Here is an 11,534-nt window from a genome sequence, read left to right as displayed (position 1 = left end):
ATAAGTTTGGGAAGTCCCTCGGAAAAGGTTATGTAACCGACGGACTTTTCAAGCTTAGTGTAGCAACACTGCGTGTTCCAAAGCCATTGGCTAATAAGAATAAAGCATCTACTTCCTCTTATTTGACCGAGTCTTCAAATTTGTGGCATTGTAGATTGGGACATGTAAATTCAAAAGCCATTAAAAGATTAGTAAATTTAGATTTACTAAAGGCTAATGAATTGGATATCCAAGATAAATGTGAAATTTGTCTTGAAGCAAAAATGACTAAGTTGTCGTTTCATTCGGTTGAACGAAGCACAAAACCCCTTGAATTAATTCACACAGATGTATGTGATTTAAAGATGGTGCAAACAAGAGGTGGTAAAAAGTACTTTATCACTTTCATAGATGATTGCACAAGATATTGCTACATTTATCTTTTAAGAAGTAAAGATGAAGCAATAGAGGCGTTCAAAAATTATAAGAACGAAGTTGAGAATCAACTTGGTTGTAAAATCAACATGATTTGAAGCGATAGAGGAGGAGAATATGTAGCCCCGTTTGAGGAGTTATGCAACACAAGTGGTATAATTCATCAAACAACTGCTCCATATTCACCACAATCTAATGGTGTTGCAGAACGCAAAAATCGAACTCTAAAAGAGATGATGAATGCACTGCTTCTAACTTCAGGATTACCACATAACATGTGGGGGGAAGCTGTTTTGACAGCCAACTATATCTTGAATAAGATCTCTCTCAAAGGAAAAGATGTCACTCCTTATGAGTTGTGGAAGGGAAGGAAGCCACCCTACAAATACCTCAAAGTGTGGGGGTGTTTGGCAAAGGTGATGGTTCCTCCGCCCAAAGAAGTTACAATCGGACCTAAGACGGTTGATTGCATCTTCACTGGATATGCACTTAACAGTAGTGCATATCGATTTGTTGTTCACAAGTCTGAAATATCGACTATCACAGTAGGAACAACAATTGAGTCGAGGAATGCTGTATTTCTCGAAAATACATTTCCTTGCAAAGACAAGGAAAAAGTCTCAACCAATTCTGAGACAAGAATTGAAGAAACCACTAGTTCTAAACCAGTGGAAGAAGAAGCCACTAGTTCTAAATCAGCGGATGCGGAACCTGAATCGCGCAAGCGTGCAAGGCCCGATCCAAAAGATACAGTACTAAGACGTGGTAATAGAGTCAGAACACCAAAAAGTTTTGGTCCTGACTATATTGCTTTCATGTTGGATGAAGAACCAACATCGATAAAAGTAGCCTTTGCAGGCCCAGACGGGCTGCATTGGAGAGAAGCTGTTCAAAGCGAAATTGATTCAATTTTGCTAAACCACACATGGGTGTTGGTTGATTTGCCCGAAGGTGCTAAACCTTTAGGATGCAAATGGGTTCTTAAAAGAAAGTTTAAGGCCGATGGAACAGTTGATAAGTATAAAGCCCGATTAGTAGTAAAGGGTTTTAAACAAAAGGAAGGACATGACTTCTTCGATACCTATTCACCTGTAACAAGGATTACATCTATACGAGTGCTTCTCGCTATTGCTGCATTGCACAATCTTGAGATTCATCAAATGGATGTAAAGACCGCGTTTCTAAATGGTGAACTAGAAGATGAAATCTATATGGAACAACCCGAAGGGTTTGTAGTACCTGGACAAGAGAAAAAGGTATGCAAGCTCGTAAAGTCCATATATGGATTGAAACAAGCGCCATTGCAGTGGCACTTGAAGTTTGATAATGTGATGTTATCAAATGGGTTTAAAATCAACGAGTGCGACAAATGTGTCTACATCAAGAGCACTAATAACGGTCATGTTATAGTGAGTCTCTACGTTGATGATATGTTAATCTTGGGTAGCAACACTCAAGTAATTAACGATACAAAGGCCATGTTAAAGAGAAACTTTGACATGAAAGACATGGGTCTAGCCGATGTAATTCTTGGAATGAAGATTCTAAGAACGAATGATGAAATCATCTTAACACAATCACATTATGTTGAGAAGATATTGAATAAATTCAAAGCCTATGATGGCGCGCCGGTTAAGACTCCAATTGAACTCGACGTTCACTTGAGCAAGAACAAAGGCGAGCCCGTTGCACAAGAAGAGTATGCACGGGTCATCGGGTGCATTATGTACTTGACTAATTGCACTCGACCTGACATTGCTTGTGCCGTGAACAAGTTGAGTCGTTACACGAGCAATCCAAGCAAAGAGCATTGGAGAGCTCTTGTGAGGGTTTTGAGATATTTAAAACATACTCAAAATCTTGGGCTACACTTCTCGAGATACCCCCGGTACTTGAAGGGTACTGTGATGCCAATTGGATATCCGATAATAGAGACTCACTTTCAACAAGTGGATACGTCTTTACTATTGGGGGAGGTGTTGTATCGTGGAAATCCACAAAACAGACATGTATAGCCCGATCAACAATGGAATCGGAGTTCATTGCCTTAGATAAGGCGGGTGAGGAAGCCGAGTGGCTAAAGAACTTCCTTGAAGATATTTCATGTTGGTCTAAGCCAGTGCCACCAGTGCTAATCCACTGCGATAGCCAAGCGGCTATTGGAAGGGCAAACTATGGTCTCTATAACGGTAAGTCTCGACATATACGTCGACGACATAACACCGTGAGACATTTGATCACAACTGGCGTGATTACAAATGACTATGTGAAGTCAATAGATAATCTAGCGGATCCGCTAACCAAAGGGTTAAACCGTGATCAAATGAATAAGTTGCTAGAGGGAATGGGTTTGAAATCCACCAACTAAAGAATTATCATAGCGGTAACCCAACCATGATGACTGGAGATCCCAAGAACTTGGTTCAAAGGGACAACTAAGCTATGAGAGTTCATGAGAAACACTCAACTATATCTATTCCCTAGAGAGCAATAGAGTGTTGGAGAACTTGCCTAGTGGTAAAGGCCAAGTCTATGACTTCTAATGGTTCTTAAGAATCTCAAAGAGATGGAGTTCTCAAAGAGACCAAGTATGGCAAGGTACTTGACTAAGAATCACCTATGTAAGTGTGAAGTGTGGTCGCTTCATAAAATACACTTATGAATCCAAAGTGGTGTCCAAGACCGCAATGGACACAAAACGTGAGAACGGATGAGGTTGAGGTGTTTAAGCGTTAACACCATTGTCTCGGTGCACGCCGTGGGGGATTAGTTCAAAGCATCGCGCTACTAAGCCGCCTGTGTATCCGATGGTGTCGACTATGGAAGGTTCAAAGCCAACAACTACCTATCCTTATGCTTATATACCTCTCGAGGGTTGAGCTTGTGTCTGCATGCATATGCATTCGGCTATTTCCACTCATGTGGGGGATTGTAGAAATCATGGTAATAAATATGCCCGGTCAATGGATTTTGACCACATAATAAATGTGACGAGACATTTAATTTTGTGAAATTAAATGACATAGCGTCGATCTACATTTTACGTAGATAAATGTAGTATATTCACTTTCTCAAATCCGATTTCCGGTGAGTGAGAAATAGTGGATTAAAGTTGGGCATAATTAGCTTTTAATTAAAGCTTGGAGTTGGAGCTTAGGGAATAATTAACTAGTGTTAATTATCCCACATTGGAGGATTAACACATCTTTTAATGTGTATAAATTAAGTGACTTTATGTTACTTAATAATTATAGTGGACCAAGATGGGTGAAAGAGCCCACACGCGCGCGCGGCCGTCGCCGCCGCCGCCCGCCCGAGCCCGTGCACGTGCTCGCGGTCGCGGGTCGCGGGCCTGATCCCGATCCCGATCCCGATCTTGATCTTGATCATGGACTTGGACTTGGACTTGGACTTGGTCTTGGATCTTGGCAATTGGTCTTTGGGTGGTCTTTGGGCTTGGTGCTTGGCCCAAACTATTCTTTTTAGACCACCGCTGAGTCAGCAATCCAAGTGGCTTGACACGTCGTCAAGCGAGGCACAGTCACGGCTGCCACGTGAGAAATCCACACGCTCCACACACGGGTGGCACACTCCAGCCACACGCCTGTAACCGACGTCGGTTATGAATTGCCATGATGAGCCTTCAATGGCTGGTTGACCCTGCATGGTGGCTTGGCCTATAAATAGGCTAGCCATACCACTGCATTAGGAGACACACATACAAGCATTCTGCATCATAAGCTCTCTCCCTCTCTCTGCATTGTTTTCTGTCGAAGCTCTGCCCTCTCCTCCATCCCGTTCGTCGGAGCTCTACTGATTGCGGTGCTGCATCAATAGAGACGTAGCCGTTTTACCTTTGGGGACGACACGCCAAACCGAAGAGCACTACCGGGGCGTATCTCGTCTTGCGGGAAGAGACCTCCTCGACTCGGCTAATCTTACTGGTTTAGTAGTTTCGATTCTACGTTGTACTTTCTAAAGTTCAGTTCCTTCTTTTCCTTTCTTTTGGGTTGTATTACGCTCGGTTCTGTTATCTCTTGTAATCCCAGAAACCAACAGTGCGTAGCAACATTTGTTAAAAATTAAATTAACAATTTTCGATATTTTGTATTGTTAAATTTGTCCCATTTAATTAATAATTTGCACCAACAATTTGTGAAATCCTCAACTATGGACAGTATTCATTAATTAGAAAAAGTAGTAATTAGAGTTGTCTGATTGTTTTTGGTTTTAGATTTAAATTGGGCACAAGAAGTTGGCTGCTTAGCTTTCAATATACACAACAAGCCAATACTTAATTACTCACATGTTAGAAACGGCTGTTTGTTGCAGCGAGAACATGCCAATCTCTTCCCTCACACCTCCAATTTTTCACACTAGCTGCTTTTTGGATTCCTCTCCCCTTCTCTCAATCCCCTTTAATTTTATTCACAAGAAAAAGATTGAGTTTTTTCCTGCTTTGCACATGCTTCTTTTCAAGGACAGTTTTTGGGCTTTTGAAGAAACCAATGCTTCTCCTCTCTCGTTTCTTGCTTGCCTCTCACTCTTCCTTCTTGTGGGTCTCCAGCTTTAGCCTAACCCCTTTTCTTGTTTATTGCTTCAAGTCTCATGCCACCCATTTCTCTTGAATTAGAGAGGGAGTTTGGGATCTCTCTCCTCTTTCTCACTCTGCAATCTATGTATCAAACTCAACTTTGAGCTGAGGATTTTGATTGCGGTTGTTGTATACAATTGTTTGTGTGTGTGTGTGTGTATGGGATGGGCATGGAGTTGGTGATGCTGCGAGATTTGGGTATGTTGCTTCAAGTTTTGGCCTTTGCTTGTTTGTTGGTGATTCAAGGATCTGCTGGTAATTTCCTCTACTTTTTGCTGTTTTTTTCTGTGTATGATATTTATGTTCATTTAATGAGGAATGCTGTCAATTCTTATTCTGAATTAATGTTTTGGTAGTTCTGGTAATGTAAAGCTGATTCATATTTCTCAAATTTTATGATGTGTGAATCATGAATTTAGTGGATTTCTTGAATTAATCTACACTGCATGCATAATTATTTAAGGAAATTGGTTTCCTTTTGGTTTTCTGACAACCAACTCCAATTCCTAGGCTGGAAAATATCATGTGTAAATGTAAAACATGTATTGGGTTTAAAATATACTGTAGATTACAGTTTCTCGTGTTGAACAAGGAAAACCAGGCTGCTTTGTGTATGATGTGAATGTTTTAATAAGCAAAGCAGCAACTCGGGTAGCTCAACCGATTGAGTAGTCTTCTGTGATCAGTCCAATCCGGTTGAGCATAATTCTCATGTTTATCTAATCTCTCAATGATGATATCTTCAGGGATAGGTTTGCAACCTGCTTTTGCAGTGCCTTCTTTCCAGTCTGCACCGTCACCTCAAACCACACTGCCCAGTCCTTCAACACCAACTCCAATTCCGATTCCTTTTGTTCCCCCACCAGCTGCTACTCCGGACCCTGCCCTATCCACGCCACCTATTCCTCCTTCCGCGAACCCCCCCACTCCAAATCCTTTGGTTCCACCACCGACGTTGCCTCCTGACCCAGTCCTATCCACGCCACCTATTCCTCCTTCTGCGAGCCCCCCCACTCCAAATCCTTTGGTTCCACCACCAGCATTGTCTCCTGACCCTACCACACTCACACCACCTATTCCTCCTTCAGCAGACACTCCTTCAAAACCAACTCTAAATCCTTTCGTTCCACCACCATCATCGAGTCCAGACCTGGCCCCACTCGCACCGCCTATTCCTCCTTCGTTACCGGCCCCAAATCCTTTCGTTCCACCACCATCTTCGAGCCAAGACCCTATCCCACTCGCACCACCTATTCCCCCTTCCGGAAGCCCTCCTTCAAAACGAACTCCAAGTCCTTTCATTCCACCACCATCTTCGAGTCCAAACCCTGTCCCATTCACACCACCTATTCCTCCTTCAAAATCAACTCCAGCTCCTTTTGTTCCACCACCTTCTTCGAGTCCACACCCCGTCCCATCCACAACACCTATTCCACCTTCCCCGCAACATGTGGAACACCCTCCTTTTATAGTGCACACTCCAGGTAGTTCTGGTAGCTCCTTTTTAAAATAATGTCACCCTGTTGGCACATAAATGGTTCGGATTGATTTATAATTGCTATATGCAGCACCCGTGATTTCACCTTCAAGCAGTTCACCACCAGACAAGCAACCTCATCCAGCAGTTTCAAAATCTGCACCTCCGGCTTCTGACAAATCTCTAGCACCTGTTAGTGATAGTCCTCCGTCTGCAATTGCTCCAGGTACTTGACAGCTCAGAAATTTTGGATGGTGTTGCTGGACTCTTCCCCTTTATGTGATGTATATCTCTAAAACAAAATAATTTGAATGCAGTTTCAAACGTTCCAGCTCCTACGAGAATGCCGGAATCCCCACCATCCTCACACTCAGTTTTGCCAAATGAACCACCTTCCCTTCCCCCAGGTTTGCCATTCATTTGCTTTTCTGGTTTGAATATAATACAAGATCATGAGCTGACTTCTTCTGTACCGTGCCAGATATCTCTCCACGAAATTCTCCACCTACCAAAACAGTTGTACACAAATCCCCATCTAGCCCCCCAGGTATAATGATAGTGCCTGGATTAGAATATGGCGATACAGATCTTCATTGTGTATGGATGTTATTAATATTATAATTGAGTATATGTTTTTGGATAATGAGTCTCATTAGTAGATGCCAAAATTTATGTTGGTTCATCCATTTTATTCTCAGCACCTCCTCCAGTGATCAGCAAGAAATCAGCCTCTAGGCCAGTTGTAGCACACAGAGATAGAATCGCCCCTATTCATGCGCCATTAAGTCGCTCCCCAGCAGAAGGTTAGTTGTCAATTTTGAGCTAGTTTCCTTCTAATTTCCATATAAAGAAAAGGAGGCATGAGTAATAGTATGGCGCTTCTTGTGATTCAGCTCCTACTGCAACAAACACTCAAGGACGATCTAGTAGTGCTTCGCCTCCGCTTCAGTTTTCCAAGTCTCATTCCCCAAGGCCACATCATTCGAAGGCTTTAAATACTTCCCGTGCTCCACCTCCAAATGCCATGCTTCCTCCATCTTCAGGTTATCTCTCTTGAAAGTTCATTTATTTAATCTTGACATGATTCTTTCCTAGAAACATTCATTCCTTTAGTTACTTTGTTCTTTGGAAGAAAAAGCTAATCCAAGATACAATTCAGAGCAATTTCACGAGTGTGTCTCTGTTTCACTCGTATCTCTAGCTTGCTATTATGTCTCTTAGTTTTTGGTTCAGATGTCTACTAATCATCGATCAACTTCACAGGCTCTTCGGTGCCTTCATCCCCACACCCTGAAGTAAATAGTAGTTATTCTCCTATTCCAGCTCGATCTCCAGCATCTCCATCTAACCAGCCTAAAAGTATGAGTAATTCTCAACTTCAAATTCTATACTGTCATTCGACATCTTATACTGAAAGCTTTATATTCTCTGGTTCGTAGTTCCCTCTCTTCAGCCTAGTATGCCCCCATCTGCTTCATCACAGCAAAGCCCAAATCTGCCTCTGCTGCCTCCTATACGAGCGCTACCTCCTCCGCCTCCTAATGCAGGTAAATGTACCTTTTGCTTTACTGCATCGTTTATTATGTGGTTGCTTAGACTCAATTTTACTTGGTAATTGTATAGATTGTGCGCCCCTAACATGCACCGAGCCATTAGCTTATGGACCTCCTGAAGCTCCATGTGTTTGTGTGTTGCCAATACAAGTGGGGCTCCGTCTGTCCATAGCATTGTATACCTTCTTTCCTTTAGTCTCGGAATTAGCAGCTGAAGTTGCAGCCGGTGTTTTCATGAGGCAAAGCCAAGTTCGCATCATGGGAGCAAATGCAGCTGGAGATGATACAGAAAAAACTGTTGTCCTTATTGATTTGTTACCACTTGGAGAGAAATTCGATGATACCACAGCATATCTTACATTTGGAAGATTTTGGCACAAACAAGTTGTCATAAAAACATCGATTTTTGGTGAATACGATGTACTATATGTTAGATACCCAGGTAACCAAGCCAACCTTCTGTAGTTAAACCATACTTTAAAATTAGAGATGATTGTTAATTAAATCCAAATTTTGGGCATTATTTCAAATTCGGCCTAAGCTTCAAAGTTCAAACTGTTGCAATTAAACCCTACTAGCCTGCTTTACAATTTATTGAAGATTAGACCTCTTCTAAATATTCAGGTCACTGATTATAACTGATGTGGCACTACTCATTTACATGTGTATTATAGTGTCCCAGTTGGTGACAAATGACATTGTGTATTTGGGGCAGTTAATAAATCGTCGACAATCAGTTGCTGGAAATTTTAGAGGGAGTCTAATTTGCCACAATATGTAAAGTTAGGCTTTAATTGCAACAGTTCAAATTTGGATCGAACTTGCAACAATGCCCAAAATTTGGGTTCTGGTTAGCAATTATCTCCTTTTATTATAGCTTAGCCTAAGTACTCGAGTTTGCATATTGAATTGATAGGGCTCCCACCTTCTCCACCTCTGCCTCCATCCACCATTAACATCATACCGAGTAAACCTTACCCCGGTCAGGGCAATAATGGAAGGACTATACAGCCTCTTGGAGTTGACGTTAGTCGAAATCAGCATAAGCGTGGGCTCAACAGAAGCATACTTGCAATAATAATCTTATCTTGCTTTGTAGCTTTAGTCTTAGTGTGTGCTGCTGCATGGGTTTTTCTCTTCAGAGATCGACAGTCTGCTTTTCGACTGGACCCTACTCCACCAACAACCATCCGTTCCCTCGCAAAGTCATCGGGTATTGAATTCCTTCAAGTCTTGCTAGGTGCTACAACTCACTTTTTTTCTGGAATGTGGAACTTTCACTGATAAGAAAAGTATAAACTATGATGTAGGTATCGCAGTGTCTAGAACTGGAAGTGCGATGAGTTCTCCTTCGTTCTCGCTGGGTTCAAGCATGGCGGCTTATACTGGGTCTGCGAAAACTTACAGTTCTAGTGAAATAGACAAGGCGACCGATTTCTTCAATGAGGCAAATGTACTAGGTGAAGGTGGCTTCGGACGTGTTTACAGTGGTGTGTTTGAGGATGGTGCAAAAGTTGCGATTAAAGTGCTCAAAAGATATGATCAACACAGTGGCCGTGAATTCTTGGCTGAAGTCGAGATGCTGAGCCGGCTTCATCATAGGAACTTGGTCAAGCTGATTGGCATATGTGTCGAGGATCGCACCCGCTGTTTAGTTTACCAGTTAGTACCAAATGGCAGCGTGGAATCTCATTTACATGGTATGAATCATCTATTCAATCATTTACTTATTCTGTTTTTTGACAAAAACTTGTGTGCTGCCTCCAGATGTACAGTGTGTCTACCTCAATTAGGGTACCAATTCCTAATTAGGGCGGATGCACCATTGAGTGCCTCTTTTCTTATGTGATTTCTAAAGATGATACTTTTCTCTTAGGCATTGACAAAGAAAGATCTCCACTTGACTGGGGTGCTCGGCTAAAAATCGCCCTTGGAGCTGCCCGAGCTCTCGCTTATTTGCACGAAGATTCGAGCCCTCGTGTCATTCACAGGGATTTCAAGGCCAGCAACATCTTGTTGGAAGATGATTTCACACCAAAGGTATCCGATTTCGGTTTAGCACGTGCTGCGTTGGATGAGGACAACAAACACATTTCAACACGTGTCATGGGGACTTTTGGGTATGCCACTCTCATTTCTTTTAGATAACACATTTGTTTTCATCATAAGCTTAAGAGGCACACGCCGATGCATCCATTGTACTAATTAATTAACTCTAATTAATAAATTCTGGTGGAGGGTTGATGAATCATAAGCTTAATATGATTTTCATTTCCTCGTATCGTGCAAGGTATGTGGCTCCAGAGTATGCTATGACGGGACATCTGCTGGTGAAGAGCGACGTCTACAGCTACGGTGTAGTCCTGCTAGAACTCTTAACCGGAAAGAAGCCGGTGGACATGTCTCAGCAACCCGGTCTGGAGAACTTAGTCGCTTGGGCACGGCCTCTGCTAACAAGTAGAGAAGGTTTGGAGTCGATGATTGACCAATCCGTGGCTCCTGATGTGCCTTTCGACAGTATTGCAAAAGTAGCTGCAATTGCTTCGATGTGCGTGGAACCGGAGGTGTCACACCGGCCTTTCATGGGCGAAGTCGTGCAGGCTCTGAAACTCATATGCAGCGAGTGTGACAGTATGAAAGAGATGCCTTCTAGAACCTCGAGCCAGGAGGATTTGTCCATGCTAATGGAAGCTAGAAACAGTACCAACTCGAACACGCTGCCGGCTCCTTTACTTTCGCCTCACTCCACCGTCTCAGATTATGATTATCTGCTCGACCTTGAGAGAGATCTCTCGATGTCTGAGCTACTGAGTTCCTCTGCCATGCCCGGGAGAGAAGACTCTGAGTCGTTCAGGAGGCACTCAAGCTCGGGACCTCTAAGAACAAGCAAGATGAAGCCACTGTGGAAGACGATGAGGCAGTTGTCTCGGGGCAGCGTGAGCGAGCATGGGGTGATGTTCAAGTTGTGGCATGGATCTCAATGAATAGTCTTGTGCTCTTGTCACCTCTGTAAAGCTCAGCTACTTCTGTTCTCCGATTGTTATCAGGCGATATATCGAATGCGACGCTGGGGGAAGATCGCAGTTATCGAAGATCGGAGCAGCCGGGTTCTGCAAGCATGATTGAAGCTGTGACTAGTGATGTTCATGGTGCATTTTTGTACATAAAATGTTGTATCAATTTTAATTACTATAGATCAGAAGCAGTTTTCTTTAGGGGGAGTATGATGAGTTTTCATTGAATTGCTATCTTAGATTTTATTTGTGTCGATATTAGAATAATGAAAAGAAAACATTATGTTTGGTGAAATAAAAATGTCCACCGACAGTTTTTGACAATATATCCATCAATTATTACTCTATCCGTTACGAATAAGTGCACTGTCATATACGCACATGTGTTTTATAAAATGTGCATGTGTGTTTTAATATTTTGTGAATGGAGAAATGACTTTATTTTGTAAGGTTGAGTGTCAGTGTGATGCGAATCTTAATAA

The 11,534-nt window shown here is 42.4% G+C and overlaps 1 protein-coding gene across 2 annotated transcripts; it reads left to right on the top strand.

Moving 5' to 3' along the window:
* Positions 1–4,687: 4,687 nt before the first annotated feature.
* On the top strand, positions 4,688–11,378 carry LOC121808050 (receptor-like serine/threonine-protein kinase ALE2). 2 transcript variants are annotated; one of them, XM_042208387.1, is made up of 14 exons: positions 4,688–5,263; positions 5,755–6,492; positions 6,577–6,711; positions 6,803–6,892; positions 6,967–7,032; positions 7,184–7,288; positions 7,379–7,528; positions 7,749–7,844; positions 7,925–8,032; positions 8,109–8,480; positions 8,955–9,251; positions 9,358–9,738; positions 9,915–10,158; positions 10,329–11,378. In XM_042208387.1, exons 1-14 carry the CDS (start codon positions 5,173–5,175, stop codon positions 11,020–11,022), a joined length of 3,567 nt encoding a protein of 1,188 aa, XP_042064321.1. In that variant the 5' UTR covers positions 4,688–5,172; the 3' UTR covers positions 11,023–11,378. The 2 variants fall into 2 exon arrangements, with proteins under 2 accessions (XP_042064321.1, XP_042064320.1); XM_042208386.1 differs by having other exon boundaries at positions 4,689–5,263; positions 9,349–9,738.
* Positions 11,379–11,534: the final 156 nt, after the last annotated feature.

Source organism: Salvia splendens, chromosome 6 (assembly GCF_004379255.2).
Source record: "Salvia splendens isolate huo1 chromosome 6, SspV2, whole genome shotgun sequence".
Classification (NCBI taxonomy): domain Eukaryota; kingdom Viridiplantae; phylum Streptophyta; class Magnoliopsida; order Lamiales; family Lamiaceae; genus Salvia; species Salvia splendens.
Note: the sequence above shows the minus strand (reverse complement) of the source record. Positions and strands in the feature narration are given on the sequence as shown.